Source organism: Ailuropoda melanoleuca, chromosome 11, assembly GCF_002007445.2.
Source record: "Ailuropoda melanoleuca isolate Jingjing chromosome 11, ASM200744v2, whole genome shotgun sequence".
NCBI classification, from domain to species: Eukaryota; Metazoa; Chordata; class Mammalia; order Carnivora; family Ursidae; genus Ailuropoda; species Ailuropoda melanoleuca.
Genome location: NC_048228.1, coordinates 50,554,217 through 50,573,571, shown reverse-complemented (window position 1 = coordinate 50,573,571; position 19,355 = coordinate 50,554,217). Strand labels below are relative to the sequence as shown.

Below are 19,355 nucleotides of genomic sequence, written 5' to 3'. Positions count from 1 at the left end.
CACGCTGTGAGCACAGTAACCCTCTGCTATAATTATCCACTCTCAGTATCTTACTGGGGAGCTCACTGCCAACAATAGCTCCTGCCCATTCTGCTAGTCTCCATCATTCACTCCTGGCTTCTCTCTCCCCTTTTCTGTCCTGCATTGTAGATCTCTCTGGTGGGCTTATCTCCCTATCATCTAGTCTTCACCAATTCTTTAATAATGACTGACTGAAGATAATGATACTTAACATTTATTGAGCTCTACTATGTGCCAGGTATATTAGCTCATTTTTAATTTTACAAAAACCCTATGGATAGGTTCTGTGATAATCTGCCTTTTTCAGATGAGGAAGCTCAGAATGATTAAGAAAGTACCACCAGTTTTTAGCTGTTGGATTTTAGGTATCAGGATTAGAATCCAGGTTTGTCTGATAGCAGAGCTGATAACCTTTAGCCACATTTCAGCTTCTCTCTATCCCCAGCATTTTATCAAGAGATATTTCAGTTTTTCTCACTTTCCTTGGCCACTGTAGCAACACAGACATTAGTCTGACTGTAGGTTCCTTCATTTCAATAAGCATTTATTGACAACTAAAAATCTTGTGTGTCTATATCCTTTGCTTTGCACAAGATCATTTTCCTATCACCCCAACCTCTCTTCAGAAAAAATATATTTGGAGGAATGATTCTCTCTCGGCAAGTCCTCCATACTCTTACAGATTTTTAAAGTTGCTTCAGATTAAAATGAGGTTCATGCACCCTCTTCAATTAATGTTTTTATCTTTTACATGAACAAAGGCTTAGGGAGGAGAAGTAATTTATACAGGATCATTTAGCAGGTTAATAAAGTCAGAGTGAGAATCCATGTCTGACACCTGGGCTAGTAGTATTCTGATATACTTAACACTCAAGATTTTACTGGTATTAGGGGAATGAGCTTTTCGTTTATATAACATAAGCTAATATATTTTCTTCATAGAAAAGAAATAGATGGGTGTGCTTAACAGCTTTATCGTCAGTGTATCACAGTGGATTCTTGGATCCCATACACATTTCTAAACTGTAGAAAAATTCCCCTACAGTCTTAGAATTCAGAAGTTTTCATCATGAAATTCCTGATAGCTCACCTCACTTTTTTGCCAGAAATAAGGCACAGTCACTCTCTCCTGACTCAGACCTTCTATAGTAGTGTAAAATTTGTTCTTCAGTATTGCAATTGAAGGACACCCACTTTTTCCCTTTGGCTTTGTCAACGCTTTGTGTTATAAGGGCAGGATATTTAAAAGTTGAAATCATTGACTTGCATTTGACTTGCAAAGTGCAAGCATCGAGAGCATCCTGCTGTTTATACCACATAACTTAGAGCAGTGTTAACACTGAGGTAGCTAATTTTTATGTAGCTCTTACCAAGAAATTAATGTAATTTATCAAGCATTAGGATATGACAGAGGACTCCAAAACCCCAGAAAGCTTTTTTTTTTTTTTTTTTTTTTTTTTTTTTTTTACCATATATCCACACAGTCTCTTGGGAGGTGGGAAGGAATTACTGCTCCCATTTTTATATATGGATAAACAGAGGCAACTCTGGCATAAAACGTTACCATGTTGGGAATCTAGGTGAAGTATATGTGGGAATTTTTTTTCCAGTTTTATTGGGATATAGTTGGTAAAGAACATTGTGTAAATTTAAGGTGTACAATGTATTGATTTGTTACATTTATAAATTGCAAAATGATTCCCTCCATAGTATTGGCTACCACCTCCATCCTGTCACATAGTTATAATTTCTTTTCTGTGGCGAGAACACTGAAGATCTACTCTCTTAGCAATACTCAAGTATATGATACAGTATTATTAGTTATAATCACCATGCTGTACATTAGATCCCCAATGTTGTAAGTCTCATAACTTGAAGTTTGTACTCTTTGACCAAATCTCCCACTCCCCTGCCCCTGGTTACCAACATTCTAGTCTGTTATACTGAGTTTGTCTTTTTTAGATTCCACAGAGAAGTGAGATCATATGATATTTATCTTTCTCTGTCTGCCTATTTCACTTAGCATTATGCCCTCAGGGTCCATCCAAGTTGTTGCAAATGGCAGGATCTCCTTCCTTGTCATGCCTGAATAATATTCCACTGTGTGTGTGTGTGTGTGTGTGTGTGTGTGTGTGTGTGTACACACGTACATACCACATCTTTGTCCATTCATCAGTTCATAGACATTTAGGTTTCCATATCTTGGCTCTTGTGAGTAATGCTGCAATGAACACGGGAGTGTAGATATATCTACGAGATCCTAATTTCAATTTCTTTGGATATATACCCATAAGTGGGTTGCTGGATCATATAGTGGTTCTCTTTTTAATTTCTTAAAAGAACCACCATACTGTTTTCCATAGTGACTGTACCAATTTGCATTCACGTGCACTAGGGTTTATGTAGGAATTCTTTGTAGTAAGTTTGCAACATTTTTATGTAAGTCTGAAATTATGTCAAAATGAAAATAAAAATATTGATAAAGCAGAGAATAACAATGGTTAGTAAGAGTAAGCAGTAAGATCTACTTTCCGGTATTAATTATTTTTGATCTCTGAGGATACAGCAGTCTCTGCTTTTAAATCTATAAATCCCATCAGTGAAGAAACTCAGCTGAGAATGCTCCTAATGTTGAGCGGTCCCTCTCCTCTATTTCCCCAGACGCAGTGACCCTGCAGGCCGACCTCACTCTTGGCATTTAACCAAATTTGGGGAGAACCAACCAGATGCCAGCATGATGCAGATAACTCCGGGCACGATTGGCACTCCTTGGCCCCAGAGATACCATTCCAGGTAAGTGGCCCCAGCTGAGATTTGGGGCTTTTCTTCTTTCCTAGGTCTTATTCCCAGAAAAGAATGTTATCTTCTGTTTTGAGAACATTTTCTTATACTCTCCTTGAGTATTAAACCTCTCTACCCACCACCTTCCTCATCCTCTTAAAAATTCCTAATGTATACCAGTTATCTTCATATCCTGGGCCAGACTGGCACAAAGGGAGGTCATTTGAGTTAACCACAGGGTCTGTCCTTTCTCAGACATTTCTCAATTACACATGGTAACACTACTAGAAAAACTGACCAACTTCTTCCCTCAGTGCTTACTGTCCTTCTTAGCCAAATACATATCTGCTTTTTGTTCAATGTCTTATTCATGTATTTGAACTCCCCACTCGTTTTTATCCTTCTCTTAGGCCAGTTATCCAACTTAGCTCCAACCCAAAAACTTAACACACTTAGGGCTGCTCAGTGTGAACATTATCTCACGTGATAACGACATGCCTTCATCTACACCTGTAAAACAGACACAGTATTCTTAACCTCATTTTACAGAACAGGAAATTGAAGCTTGGAGAGACTAATTTGTCCAAGGTCAAATAACTGATCAGGACCTGAGTCCAGACTCAAATCCAAGCCAGGAGTCAGAGCCATGGCATATAACTAACTACTAGTTTTACTTCCTCTGTGTCTCTAGTCATTTTATCAGTCAAGGTTCAGTCAGAAAAAGGCAAGGCCACCGCCAGTGTCATGGGAGAAGGGATTTATTGTAGTAATCAGACCTGACACAGTTGAGAGGGAAGTCAAACTTGACCACCAGACATATTAGTTAGTCAGGACCCCCCTACATTTACTACAAATTCAGAATCCATGCAAATTTAGAATCCCTCTTCTGATGCCCGGGAGTTAGAATCTGTTGCTTAGGACTTTTTGAAAGTGCTTATATAAGGGTAATGGCAGGGAGGGGAGGGTCAAGAGGATATGGGTCCTATATGCAAATGAGATGCAAGTGCTGATGGGTGGGGGGGGGGCGCAAGACTTCTGGAAGGATTACTTAACTAACAGATGGTGGCTTCACATTTGGCAAGGCCAGGACTCAGAACCCTTAACTCTGATGTCTGGTCAAATCAAGGGCCAATTCCTAGACTTCTCACTGATGGATGTGGCTCCTGGCACATCAGGGTAGGCTTCAGGCCACAGAAAAGAATTTCCTGGTGACCCTCCTTGTTACAGACACTCCTCTCCCTTGCCCATGTCACTCCCAATAACCCTGAAAGAATTTATTCTTGCCATCTGAGCTCAGAGAACAGCCCCACATCAGGCCGCCACCTCCACCAGGCAGAGCACTTTTGCTCTCTGGGCCTTTGGAAAGTGAGATGTGGAGGGCCTTGCAGTACAAAGGAAAGAAAGCATAGTGGGAAGGCACTTGGGCTTAAATCCCAACTTCACTACCTACTAGATGAGCTTGAGCAAGTCATTTAACCTCTTTGATCTTGTTTTTCTTGTCTGTAAGATGAAATTAATATGTATCCCACTGGATCATAGTGAGGATTAAGCAAAACATGTAGAACATTTAGTGCAGTTCCTGGAACGTAATAAGCACTCAGTAATTACAACAATTACAATTATTAGGCTGAAGACTTATCAGAGGCACAGTGAAACCTGATAATAATTACAAAGTCAATGGCATAAACTAGCATGCACATAAAATGCAGTTGTGTATTAACAGAGTGCTCCTAAACAGTGGGGCCCTGTGGAACCTCCCAATGCCTTAGCTCCCCAGGAGGCCCTAAACCTAGTCATACTGTAACGTAAAACACACGGGCAGAAGTTAAGACTACTGCAGTTAGTGCTCAGAAGAGCTGCCTGCAGGCACTATGTTGAGTTCCAAGAGAGTTGGCCCCTGGAGAATTGTGGAGCTAGCACCGGAAGTGTAGTGCTCTGAAGGCTGCGTGTCTGTACCTCCTGTGTCCTCCTTCCCATCCCAACCTCCAGAGGGGTTTAGGCAGGTGGATCTATCACTGTGCCTTCTAATGCAAGCTTTGGGACAGATCCCCCAACCATCTGCACAAAGGAGTGTAGGGTACAAGGACAAAAGCAAACTCACGCTACCCACAGCACTACAGACCTGAGGATTCTCTTCTTCGCCAGCACAGGTCATGCCGGGGTCTGTTCAGTCCACACCTCAGGCTTGCAGCACTGGCAGACGTTTCACCCCAACTCTGTGTTCTGCTCAGAGGGCCTGATGTTGTGGCTGTCAATGGAGATGCACTCCAGGTGGCTTTCCAGGGAGCACAGTGACATCCAGTGGTCTGGTGTGCCAAACCAGTTGGTTGGCATCCCTCTGACAGCCTTCCTTTGGTTCTAGAAACCCAATCTCAGTCCTGAGTTTATGGATCTGTTTCTCATTAAGAAGCAGGAGAAGCAGGGAGCTTGGGGGAAAGGGAAGCACAAGAGAAGTGATTTTAACTGCCTGCAAGCTGATTTAGATCTGGATTTCACTGAGCCTGTATTTCAGCTGCTTCCTGTCAGACCTGGCTCACGGTCCTTTTGCTGTCCTACAGAATTCTCACGCAAAGGTCCTCAGTATTAAAGTACTTCAGAAGAGATCTGGAAAAGTCATGTAATCCAGCCCCTTAGGGGAGGCTGAAATAATAGTATCAAAATGCTGAAGAACCAGTACTATCTCTCAGGTGATTTCTGGTTATTGGGGGTATAATGCCGAACAAGACAGAAAAAACCCCCACCCTATAATATTTGTTGACCAAGGTCTGTTCCGTGGAGTAATCATCCTTTAGATGCTCTTTGGAAAAAAAGTTCCTAGGACCAAATTAATTTAGAAAACACTGTTTAGTATGTTTTCCTTTTAGAACATCATATGAACAATAGTTTATTAAAGACTCAGAAGTCTTATATCAAATAGAATTATTTAGCCCAGCCTATTCCAAACATTTGATCATCTAAGTTAGAGAATTCACAATCTATGAGTGTACTTGTTTTCATGCACTTGTTTTGTGCTCTTTGCTGTTTTAAGTATTTAGAAAATAAATCTAAACACACAAAAGAGTAAATATGAGTTATATGTAATATTATAAGAATACATGGATCAACCACAGAAGTAACATTTTATCATGTTTGCTTCAGATCCTAAGCATTACAGACACAATTGAAGTCTCTTTCATATAATGAAAGGGATATAAGGTAACGTCAAGTAGTGTTAAGTACTATGAAGGAAATAAGCAGAGTAACGGAGGGTAAGGATGGAGGAGATGCTCTTTAGATGCTCTTGTGTTCCAGGAAGTCTTTTCTCAAGCAGAGACTTGAATGAAGAAGTGAGCATACCATGTGGTGGGAACAGTGGGTACAAAGGCCCTGAAACACTGGAAGATCTTTCATGTGTTTGAATTACAGGAAGAAGGCCATTACATTGGAGTGCAGCAAGCAAGACAACAGTAGAAAATGAGGTTGGGAGCTAGCCAGACCATGATAAGAAGCTTGACACACTTATCTTGACAGTAAGGCCATCTCTGTGTGGGCTGGAACTGTTGCAGGGAATGGAGACCTCATCCCAAGTTCTTCTTACCCACCATTAAAAGTGTGATACTGGAAGCAGGAATGGCAATGATAATAAAAATAACGACTTCCAGAAAGCGGTGAAAGAACCCTGTAGAGGGTGATGTCAGTGCACTTGATGGCATAGCACACCACTCAGTCCTACTCCCCACTCAGCTTGGGAGTGGGGATTCCAAAGGGACAGAGCCCTCCCTGAGTAGCACAGACCATGTCACAATCCTCACATGGTACATTCCACCTGAGGTTTGGTGGGTTAAGTTTCCATTAGCCACAGAATGGAACCCATTGTACCCTTGCTCTGCCTAAAGATATTTTTACCAGTGATTTAATATTTCTAGACATCATCTACATTTTGAGATGTTAGTGATGACACTTCTTCCCACTCAATAGTGAGAGTTTCAGTTCTGTTTATTCACTTTGACTTTTTGTGTGTTCTTGAGTAGATCTGAATTATCCTTTCAGTGAAAGACTGCTAAAATTCTCAGCAGCAGGGAGGGGGATTAAGTAGTGCCTACCACTGCATGGAGTTGGTGAGCAAAACAGCCATGATGGGATATACGGCTTCCATTTCCACTCGAAACATTAGCTCTGAATCTTCTGTTAGAGAAGATAGGGGAAGCGTAAGTGGGTCATACAAGATTACCCTTAACTGAGCTGTCATGTACGTTTTTAACACAGTTTCTTCATTTGAAGGGGAACTGGGAAGGGAGGGGGAATGGGGTAAAATCTGGCAGTGACATGCCATACCATTGAGTGCCAGGACTGACATTTCTAATCTGGCTGGCTCAAGAGCTGTTCCTTCCTTTTCCCCTTGAATTTATACCTGTCCCTCCCGAAGTGGGATGCTCCATTCAGTACATTGACTTTGCCTAAAAAAGATTTACATTCTTGAGATGAATTGCTGAGAACGTAGTCTTCCTTGAATTCCAGTGCCCATTTTGAGTCAGAGTATGGTCCTTCCAGTCTCTTGCCACAGACCCTGGATTTAGGCCAGCCATAAAGCATTATCCTATACTTAAGCCAATAAAACACTGTATTTGCTTAAATGAGATCTAGAAATATAATAGTCCCATGATTTTAATAATGCTTAAATGCCTATTCATTTAAAAGTAAAAAGCTTAGCAAAAAGTTTTAGTGTCTACCCTTCTGTAGAGAATGGTGAGTCACAAACATTTGAACGGTTTCAAGATTGTTTGATTTTTGACCCACTTATTCTTTTGTATATGCCCTCACTCCCCCAACATGCTTGGTGAAGTATATTTTGACGTTTGTAATTAAAGCTAATTATAAGTTGTTTTGTTTTGAGGCATCTCTCTGGGTAATGCCATGCCAGGATTAAGAGTCATTCCCCTTCCCCTGGCAGGCTCTGAAAATCACCTGGAGGACTATGTAAAGGAGAAGGTCTTACCTTTCTAAGTGTATGAAGGAGGCTTTGCTTGGGCTTTGGGAAGTCATCCACAGGTGATGGACTCCTGTATTTAAGACTTCTTATAAAGCTTCCCTCTCCTGTCAGCTTTTTCTGACTCCCATTTCTCTGAATTTCTCTCATTCAGCTTTGTGTTTAGCTTTCTCACTACAAACAAATTGTCTCTAGTAGTTGAGATTCCAGGAAGATTGCCAGGGTATAGCCCTTCAATTCCATAAAAAGGAAAGATATTAACTAAAAACATATACACGTGCACACAGAGTCTCCCTCACCCGGTTCACGTGCCTGGTCTCTTACTAAGTTCTTCCCCTTCTTCCCACAAATAGCCCCAAGAGACACAAAACTGCAGTCTCTCTCTCTCCTCCTCCTCTTCCTCTCTTCTTTCCTCCTCCACCTCTCATTTCTTGGCACACACAGAATGTCACTTCAGCACCTAGCAAATCACATCAGTGTGCTGCCTGTACCCGGAGGCCATGCGGCTTCCTCTATGCTCCCCCTTCCGCCCCTTGCAAGCCCGGGTGATTAATAAGAGGACCATAGGTTACAGTGTTGGGCAATTACTCCTAGTGACAACACACAAGGAGGCCGAGCAAGGCCCAAATATGGCCCTTTTCACCCACCCTTCCAAAACCAAACATCTTGCACAAGAGTACATTTATAAGCTGGGTCCTCTGCCCGTAAGCCTCCCAAATGGTAACAAGCTCAGTGGTGCTGACTGCTTTGTCTCCCTTTCTTCTAGCTCCTCTACCAGTGACCTCTCCAACTTTGATCATGCTTATCTGAGGCGAAGCCCTGACCACTGCAGCTCCCAGGGGAGCATGGAGAGCCTGGAGCCCAGTGGGGGATACCCACCTTGCCATCTTCTTTCTCCTGCCAAGTCCACCAGCAGCATTGACCAGCTCAGCCACCTCCATAACAAGAGAGACTCAGCCTACAGCTCCTTCTCCACCAGTTCTAGCATCCTAGAGTATCCACCCCCTGGCATCTCTAGCCGGGAGCGGTCAGGCTCCATGGACACCACTTCTGCTCGGGGTGGCCTCCTAGAAGGGATGAGGCAGGCAGACATTCGCTATGTCAAGACAGTCTATGATCCCCGGAGGGGAGTCTCAGCCGAGTATGAGGTGAACTCTTCAGCCCTGCTTCTCCAAGATAGGGAGGCCCGAGCATCAGCAGATGGTCAGGGCTATGATAAATGGCATGTTCCTCGGGGCAAGGGAGCACCACCCCCATCCTGGAGCCAGCAGTGCCCCAGTTCCTTGGAGACTGCCACTCCCAACCTTCCTCCTAAAGTGGGTGCACCCCTGCCCCCAGCTCGGAGCGACAGTTATGCAGCCTTTCGGCAGCGAGAACGACCCAGCTCTTGGTCTAGCCTTGATCAGAAGCGGTTCTGTCGGCCTCAGGCAAACCCTGCAGGCTCCCTGAAATCTCCCTTCATAGAGGAACAGCTGCACACTGTGCTAGAGAAGAGTCCAGAGAACAGCCCCCCAGCAAAGCCCAAGCATAATTACACCCAAAAGGCCCAACCTGGCCAGCCTCTGCTGCCGACTGGCATCTACCCGGTACCTTCTCTGGAGCCACACTTTGCTCATGTGCCCCAGCCTTCTGTGAGTAGTAACGGCACGCTCTACCCAGCACTGGCCAAGGAGAGTGGGTATACAACTCCTCATGGAGCTTGTGACAAGATGGCTACCTTTGACGAGAACGGGAACCAAAATGGATCTAGCAGGCCTGGGTTTGCCTTCTACCAACCTCTAGAACATGATTCAGTGTCCCCAGGAGAGAGGAAACCTGAAACCTCAGCCAAATGTGTCCCCTACAAAGTCCATTTCCCTTCAGTACCTGAAAATGAGGAGGATACCTCCCTGGAGAGACAGCTTACACCTCTCCGAGGCAACAGCTCACATCCCAATGAAAGAAAGAGCACCCACAGCAACAAACCATATTCTAATTACCACAGCCTCAAATCCCCTCAGGCCTGGCAAGTGGGTGAAGACAAGAGATCTTCCAGGCCCTCAGAGCCTTGGGAGGGTGATTTACATGAAGACTACAATGCCAACCTGCAGCAGAGGCTGGAGAGGGAAAGCCTAGGCCAGAGCCTGTCGAACAACTTTGGCAGGACCAAGTCAGCCTTTTCCTCTCTCCAAAACATTCCTGAGAGTCTAAGAAGGCAAAGCAGCTTGGAGCTAGGAGGAGGAACCCAGGAGGGCTACCTGGAGAGCCAGTCTACCTTTGTAGTCAACAACAAAGTAGAAGACTCTGGAAAGAAAGCTGTTCCTGACCACAGGAGCCATCTGGACAGGCCAGTTTCCTATCCAAGACCCGAGGTGAGAACCAGTGCCTTGGTCTCTTTCTCCAGTTCAGAGTCAAGGTACGGAGACCCTCCTTCCCCACCCCACCAACAGACATCCAGTCTGGGCAGGAGGCGGCTCAGCTCCAGCAGCACTTCGGCTCTGCAGGGCTTTCAGTATGGGAAACCCCACTGCTCTGTGCTGGAGAAGGTTTCCAAGATCGAGCAGCGAGAGCAAGGGAGCCAGAGACCCCCAAGTGTGAGCAGCTCTAGTTATGGCCATAACTACAGGCCCAACAGGACACTTGCAGCTTCTAATACTTTTGGGAATGACTTTGAGGAGACAAAAGCCAATGTCCGTTTTTCTGAATCCACTGAACCCATAAGCAATGGGGAGCAGCACTTCAAAAACGAGGAGTCAAAGCTGGAAGAGGTTTCCTGGCAGCCTTACGGTCAGCAGTTGAGGAGGGGTGCCGATGTCGGCCGTGGCCCCCAACTTCAAGGCAGTGAGCCCCCGAGGCGGGACACCCACCTTATGCGCAGCCAGAGCACCTTTCAGCTCTTCAGCGAGGGGGAGAAGGAGCCAGTGTGGCTGGATGAGAGGCCCGGCACGCCCGAGTCACCGGTGCTGGATGCCCCCTTCAGCCGTGCCTACCGGAACAGCATCAAGGACGCGCAGTCCCGTGTCCTTGGGGCCACCTCCTTTCGCCGCCGAGACCTCGAGCTGGGGACACCCGCAACTTCGAGACCCTGGCGCCCGCGGCCCGCCTCGGCCCACGTGGGGCTGAGGAGCCCAGAGGCAGCGGCTTCGGCCTCTCCGCACACCCCTCGTGAGCGGCACAGTGTGACCCCCGCTGAGGACGGGCCTGCCCAACCGGCTCCCCCTGCCGCCCGAAGGGGGCCGCGCCGGCGTCTGACCCCTGAGCAGAAGAAGCGCTCTTACTCAGAGCCTGAGAAGATGAACGAGGTGGGGATCTCGGAGGAGGCCGAGCCGGCGCCCTTGAGCCCACAGAGGAAGGGGCTGCGGTTCCCGGACAGCACGGTAGCGGACCGGCGCCGCATCTTCGAGCGCGACGGCAAGGCCTGCTCCACGCTCAGTCTGTCGGGCCCGGAGCTGAAGCAGTTCCAGCAGAGCGCACTGGCCGACTACATTCAGCGCAAGACTGGCAAGCGGCCTTCTTCCGCCGCTGGCTGCAGCTTCCAGGAGCCCGGGCTGCTGCGGGAGCGCGCCCAGAGCACCTACATGCAGCCTGGCCCCACGGCGCCTGAAGGCCCCAGCCTCGCCTCGGCCTCCAGCCTTTGCTCGCTGTGGGAGCCCAGTCTGCAGCCCCGCAGGGAGGCCGTCCTCCTGCCGGCCGCAGCAGTGGGAGGCGTGGGGGAGTCCCTGCGGGTCCCCAGAGATCGAAGCAGCTCTTTTGCTGGAGGCCGCCTCCTAGGGGAACGGCGACGTGGGGACCAAGCCCCGAGGGAGCAGCTCAGTGGAGCTAATAACTATGGACCAAAGGGCACCCAGAGGGTGGACAGGACCCCTGGGGAGCCCTCCCCTTGGGGAGCCGCGGCCAAGAGGTCTGGGAAGTCCATGTCTGCAGAGGACCTGCTGGAGCGCTCGGATGTCCTGGCAGTCCCCGTCCATGTGAGATCACGGTCCTCTCCCACCGCAGACAAGAAGCGTCAGGTACGTACAACCAGAGGTTCTAGAATGGGGTCCTTCGCCCCAGAGCTTTAGTGAGGCCCCCCTATCCCCCCCCACCTCTCACCACTTTAATTTTCCTATTACATGCAAAAGAGTAGCATTTGTCTTCATGGAGTGATTTATTTCTCGGTGCCCTGATGTGGATATGTAGATATATAGCATTGTACTGAGATCGCGTATAGATCCATGTATCTTATATAGAGATATGTATACATATAGATATCTGTGTGTGTGTGTGTACACTTTGTTTTAGGAAGTTACCCACCTCTCAGTGCAAGAATGCATGGTTAGAAAAAGTTAGGGATTATTTTTGCTGGTTTGGTTTTTTTATATTCATGGAATAGAGACTGTGTCTAAGTATTTTAAAGATTTTAGCTTTGCATCCTCTGTTTGACTTGTGCATTTACAGAACATGAAGAATTATTAACTTTAATAGTTATTGGCTATTGAACTCCTGGCCCTCAGCTCAGTATGCTTTACCTTTGTTATCTCATTAATCCTCACAATCCTCCTATGTAGTATATTATTCACATCAAACCTGTGTCTCCCTGACTCCCATCTGAATTCTTGGAGTGCACCACTTTGGTGAGATAGGAGAATCACAGACTTTCACATTCTCACATAAAAAGGATTTTCTAATAAAGATTTCAAACTATTCAAAGATAATGAAGTGCTTTCCACTGGAAATTTCAGCAGAGCTAGCAATAGAACCTGAGCACTAACTCCCAGGAGTCTACTAATTTCCCTAATTCTTAGTCACTCCTTGCTACCGGTGGACTGCAGATCAAAGGCCTACGTCATGGTTCCCTTCCCACCTAAGAAGATATTAGGAATTCACACCTATGTTAGCACAGCGGAGAACATGCCTCCACTGTCCCTTCTCACATTCTGTTTTCTCCAGCAGAGAAGTCAGTCATTTAGCAAGAATTTGTAGAGAATGTGTTATAGGAGAAGTACTGTACTACAAGGTTGAAGGAAACAGAGAAGGAAGCAATGCTCATGCCTTTCTGGGGCTCACAACTGAGCAAGGAATATGATGAACTTCTCTATAAATGACTCACCACACTAGCGAATACTTTGGGACCAGTGATTAATGTGCTATGGAGGGGAGAGTGATTAATTCTAACTGAAGGCATCTAAAGGCTTCTCTTGAAGGAGATGGTATTTGAGCCAGGCTGTGAGGGATGGGCAGGATGTTGACAAAAGATTGGGGGTTGTGTGTGGGAGGAATTAGTTGGTAGAAACAGCTCCAAAGAAAGATTCACGCATTACTGCCTGTTTTTTGCTGCACTGCTTCTGAAACAAAATACTGTACCCATCTAGATATTTTCTGTCCCAAAATACCCAGAAATATTTTCTCCCCAGTATAAATGCACAAAAAATTGTAGAGAGGCAGTCCTCCATAACCTTTCACTAACCATTTTCCTTTCCTCAGAATGAAGCACAGAGCTAATTTCTACTCCTTATCCTACCACTAAAACACTTAAAATCCATGGATGTAACATACAATTTCAGCTAGTTTGATGGACTTCAGTAGCATAACAACCCAAACATTTTCTCAATTTTTCTTCCCGTGTTCTCTAAAGAAAACAGAAATGTTTAGGTGAAAACTAAATCATCTTCTGCTATTTATTTCTTACTATAGTTCATTATCCTCCCTTGGGGAATTGTTGGGATGGCTATGAATGTTACTCTGCTTTCTCCCCAAATATTTCTCAAGTCTGGTAAACTGGGAAATAAAGCTAAAACATAGGTAGTGTAGAGAAAGGATGAATTCCTCCAAATTCCAGCTGAATATATGTGAAAAACTTTTTTTAGAAAAGTACAGATTATTTACATCCTCTTCAATAAAGTGAGTACCATATTTAGATATTTAATTTGGGGACTTTGATGCCAAAGGGGAAAATATTTCAAAAATAAAATACTCTATCTGTGTTGCTTTGCTCCTACAGATTCTGAAAGCAGATTACCAGCCCCCAGATTGTCACTGTGCCATGACTATGCTCCAGAGCCGCCTCCTCCCATTCTCACACCCAGCAACCAAACCTTGCCTTCCCCAAGACTGGTCCATGGCAAGGTCTTCTTCTTGCATCTTCTTCATACAGCCATCCTCTACTCTGTTTGTAGAACTAGTTAAAAAACAAAAGTAAAACTAGGCTCCACACAATTACTGTGGTTATTTCAGGATATTATTATTTTTATGTGCATGAATTCCAGAGACTTTACCATTATTATTAAGCTTTGATGAAGGTATTCAATAAGAATTTATCTCATCCCAGCTTTAGAGAACTCTGAGGAATTAAGTAACCCTGCAGAAATTGCCTACTTACTAAGTTAAAGCCAAAATATGGAGTCTTTTTCTGGGGCTGGCTTATTCCATGGCATCCTGAACAAATGTTCCTTGCTCCTGCCAACCAGATGCTAATATAGCATTTTTATAAGCTTTTGATAAGGATTCAGTTCCTTTTCAGAAGCCCACCAGTGAGGATAATTTCTGCCTCCCAAACCAGGTTAGCATGGGAATCATCTGTTCATATAAATTGATCATTCTTGCACCTAAATTACTGCAGAAGGCTGCCACCACTCGAAGCCTGAGACCTGCTCACTCCGCAGGCCTGTGCCTCTCCTTACCAGCGGTGGTCCTCTGAAACATGCAGCCCAGGACTGCTTCTCCGTTAATTCTTTTTCATTTGAAAAGTGTAATTGCAGAACAAATGGGTATTAGTGATGGAGCTGAAGGACACATCAAATTCTTGCCTATTTCGTACTTTCTATGAAACTTTGGAAAACTTAACCTTTTTAAAATGGGTGGGCCCTGCAAAGCTGCCAGAAAATACCCAAATATTTCTGCTTTGGAAATGGAAACACCTTTTCATTGCATAGATTTAGAATCCAGCAAAAACTATTAAAAAACAAAACCGGGTGCCTGGGTAGCGCAGTTGTTAAGTGTCTGCCTTCGGCTCAGGACGTGACCCTGGCGTTCCGGGATCGAGCCCCACATCAGGCTCCTCCACTAGGAGCCTGCTTCTTCCTCTCCCACTCCCCCTGCTTGTGTTCCCTCTCTCGCTGGCTGTCTCTCTAATAAATATATAAATAAATCTTTAAAAAAAAAAAAAAAAACAAAAAAACCCAAAAAACACCTTTGGAGAAATAAGATTCCTGGCTGGGAGCTGTTTTTTTCCAATTGCTGAGTTAGCGATTTCTCTGGTTCTCACTGAATACACTGACCTTAGTTCCTGATATATATAAGATGTTCACCATGTGATGGTGTGACAAACCTCATTTAATTGCTGAGGAAATTGCTTAGCTCATCCCACAGTGTTGGATGTAGGCTTGACTCTGTAGAATGCAGCTTGTAAATCATTTTAGCACCCCTCAGGAAGGACCCATTCAAGCTTGTGCATAAACAGAATCACCTTTCCACAAAATATGAAATTACAAGTAGCCAATAATAATAAATGTTTACTATGTATGTATTGGTCATTGTTCTACATGTTTTATAAGCATAAAAATAATCCTTACATCTATGCAAAGAAGTAGATACTATTGTTATGTCTGTATTACAGATGAGGGATCTGAGACACAGAAAGGGTGAGAAATTTACCAAGGTAGTGGGAACAAGGTTTTTTGACCCCATGCTGTCTGACTCAGGATTCTGCAAGTCACCATACCATGCTCCCTCCCTGAATAAAAAAGACTAGGGGAGGGAGGAGGCAAGAGTTAAATATCTATCTGAAAATGTAAGCCAATGAATTGATTTTGACATTTATTGATTACTGTTATTCCCGTTTAAATAAAATTTTAAGATTTCTCAAATGGATTCTTAAATCATTTTAGCAGATACTTGGAAACTGATATCCAAAGCAGATGAATACTACTGTCTTCATATTTCACTGGCCAGAGAAATAGTAGGATATCTAACTCAGAACCCAAAGCAAAAGTAAGGATCAGGACTCGAGAGACTTTGGTTGATAATAAAGTTTTAAGTTTGCTATGCCTAACAAAGTCTAAGAATTTTTAAGTCAGTCATCAGAAGTCAGATAACTAACAAACACAAATAGACATTTACCCAGGTGTCTATTGGAATAACTCTATACCTTGTATTTCTCCCATAGCCATTGCTGTTTCCTAAATTGCCATAAGTACTTTATTTTCTATAAACTAGTAAGAAGAAAAAGTCTTCTTTGGCAATGATTATATGCCCAAATCAGAGCAAGTAAATGCAACAGAAACTGATCTCCTTGGGCTTGTACTAGGTTGGACAGAACGATATTGTCATTGACAGATTGAGAGAGTTCTCTTAATGGTCTAACTTCCTTTAGCTTGTGCACGCCCACATAAATATCAACTTAAGCTTGATATTCTGGGGGCCAACTCATGTGACTACAGAAGTTAAACTCATTCTCATACTGAAATTCAAAGGAAATAAAATGGGAAAATATACTTAATCGTTAGTGGGCAAGGAGCTCAAAGGGGATCTAGAGGCATTCCCACTTAATTGCACATTCTTGTCAAGAGGGGGGTGGAACGGGGAAAGGTTTTAGAAGGACCATAAGGTTCCATGGAGAACAGGAATTCCCATTCCCTAGAGTGATATTTGAGCAAATCAGAGATACTCAGAACTCCTTTTTCTCAAAGCGCTCAAGTCTGATTGCATCCAGCCCAGCTTCTACTCATTTGTTAAGATTTCAAGGAAAGATCTTTGGCTTTGAAGACATCATGGTTTGAATGCTAACTCCTCTACTTTAACTGTGGGGAAAATACTTAACCTCTCTGAGCTACAGTTACCTCCCCTCTCCTTATTGTTATAGATTAAATCACAGAGGGACTGTTAGGTGCCTGATACAATTCCAGGCATGTAATTTGAGGATTTTAAGGTACTTTCCAGTGTCTAGCACTCAGTAAATGAAATATGGGATAGCTGCAATTAACAATATTCACATGCTTGTTTTTCCTTCAGGCCTACTACCACCTTTGGCTCTTTTTTTACTGCCTTTTAGTACTACCACTGACTGGGAAAAAAAAAAGGGGGGGGGAGTGGAAAGCCATTAGACCTTTGGACAGAGTAAACAGTGAAATAAGTTGCTAAAACTAAGTATATGGATCATATGTGGATTTAATTTGTTTATAAATAATTAAAAATTAAATGTATTATCAATAGCAACATCATTATCTTCATCAGGACCTGTTCACATGGGCCAAATTTTATACTACCAAAAACTCACCAAAAACAAAAAACACCTCACCTACCACCCTTTCAGGAAACCAATCTATACCCTTATTAAAAACAAAAACAAGTAATGACTACTCCTGAAAAGTTACCAAAGTTATTGATATTACATGTGGGTGAGATGTTTTTTCCTGAGGAGAATATACTTCAACCTAATTACAAGCCAGATTCATATCTTTTCTCTAATTATAACTCAGAACATTTGAAATTTTTGCTAAATTCAATTAACTATCCTTTCCTTGTCATCTCCCATATTTCCCTAGTGCTGTTTCAAAATTCTGGCCCTTTGAAATAATTTTCATCATTATATTTCAAGTACAGCAGTTATTCTGAACACTGGAGGTAACTGTCATCAGACTTCTGCTTAGAAAATGACTTTGTGAGGAGAGGCACCTGGGGAGACAGACCAAGGTGCAAATCCTAGCTCCGTCATTTGTGGCTTTGAAAAGGGGAACTGCTTTGGGCCTGTCTCCGCTGGGGTTAGCAGTACTTCCTGGGTCTTTGGGGGTGAAGTTGGATAGTATGCAACAGTGCTGCGTTGGTGCCTGACACTAAGTAGGAGGCCTCCAATAAATGTTCCTTCTCTTTTCTACCTCCACCCTCTTGGTAAATTTAATTGCTCGTTTGTTAGTAATAACACTGTGCTTTTCTTGTGTTTCAAGGATGTGGTTTTGGGGGAAAACAACAGCTTTGGTCTTATGAAGGATCCAAGCTATTTGGCTGGCCCTGGGTCCAGGTATGTACGTGTATTTATGAGGCCTTCTGCCTTATGAATGCTGCTGGAGTTAAATGTTCCTCTTCCACTCTACAAGAAAGGGAAAACTGACATTTAGATGTTTCATAGTATTGTATGCTGCCTTTTCAATTTGCCTAGGCCACAGGAAACTTTTAAATTTTGTATTTATAAATGACTTTCTCTAAGAGTGATACTTATTCAGAATAGGTTTTGAATGTGCACTATTGAGGCAGTAGTTGACCTCAAATAAGTTTGGCCTTAGAATAGTTCATGGAGATGCTCTTCTTAAACATATCCTGTGGCTCTCACAACTGGGGCCTCACTTGTGTGGCTCTCTTCCGGTTCTGTGCACAAAGGATCAGGTCTGGTGACTAAAACACTAAAGAATGAGCATTTCATGAACAGCTTCACAGAGCAAGACAAACTTATTAGAAGCACACGAAGTAAAAAATAAAGCTCCCAAATCATGTTTAGGCACTTAGGGATAGAAAACAGAAAGTTCGTTTAATGTTGCCATCAAAGGGCGCCTGGGTGGCTCAGTCAGTTAAGTGTCTGCCTTCGGCTCAGGTCATGATCCCAGGGTCCTGGGATCCAGCCCTATATCCGGCTTCCTGCTCAGTGGGGAGTCTGTTGCTCCCTCTCTCTTGCCCCCGCCCCCGCTTGTGTTCTGTCAAATGAACAGTCAGAAAGAAAGAAAGAAAGAAAGGGAGAGAAAGAAAGAAAGAGAAAATTGACATCAAAATCATTTCTCCAAGGTAGTAGAAAAATATAGAGTTTGAATTTCTGAACTATTCACATGGAGCTTAAGTAGAAATTTCCAAAGAATTTCTCCTGAAGCACATGCCTGTATGTAGTTTTAATGCAGCATCGTAGGGCTCTCTACTATAATTTGTTAGTAGTAATGATAATGCATTTAAATCCTCCCTACTACCTTCCATGTTTTTTTAAGCCAGTTTCTTTTTCTTATATTTCATTCAACCATTGTTTCTCTCTTTTTCTAAACTATATTCACCTTCTCAATAAATCAGCCTAATACTGTCACTTAAAAGCAGCCTGTGTGGGGTGCCAGGGTAGCTTAGTTGGTTAAGGGTCTGACTCTTGATTTTGGCTCAGGTCGTGATCTCAGGATCATGAGATCGAGCCCCATGTTGGGCTCTGTGCTGGGCGTGGAGCCTGCTTAAGATTCTCTCTCCCTCTCCCTCTGTTCCTCCCCTCCCAATCACGGGCTCTCTCTTTAATTAAAAAAAAAAAAAAAAAGGCAGCCTATGTAGTATCAGGAAGTGGGTATTAAGTTACCTTCTTTACTTTTCCCCAGCTACATGCTCTTGCTCCCACAGCTGTGCCTAAAGTGAAAGAAGTATTCAAGGTGAGGCTGAGGACTTTGGTTAGTTTGAGAGCGTTGCTTAAAAGTTAGAGACAAAGGAAAACTAACAGTGACCTAGAGCATTGCCAAAAGAGAACTGTCTGAAGTCAGAGGTGAAACTCAATTCAACCACAAACAATCAAATACCTCAATTACAAAAAGAATTTGAGTAGACATTTCTCCAGAGATGATTAAAAAAAAAAAAGGCCAACAAGCATATGAAAAGATGCTCAACATCACTATCAGAGAAA

At 43.7% G+C, this 19,355-nt stretch overlaps 1 protein-coding gene across 8 annotated transcripts in view; it reads left to right on the top strand.

Moving 5' to 3' along the window:
- The window catches only part of SHROOM3 (shroom family member 3), a 303,549-nt gene that overhangs the window by 258,515 nt on the left and 25,679 nt on the right, over nt 1-19,355 (top strand). For 7 of the 8 annotated variants that reach the window (XM_019805421.2, XM_034671655.1, XM_034671652.1 and 4 more), the window contains 3 exons: nt 2,683-2,814; nt 8,535-11,757; nt 17,668-17,741. In XM_019805421.2, the coding sequence (XP_019660980.1) occupies nt 2,683-2,814; nt 8,535-11,757; nt 17,668-17,741 (3,429 nt within the window). Of the gene's footprint in view, nt 1-2,682; nt 2,815-6,207; nt 6,312-8,534; nt 11,758-17,667; nt 17,742-19,355 lie in introns of those variants that run through there. The other variant, XM_034671656.1, reaches the window with a different exon arrangement.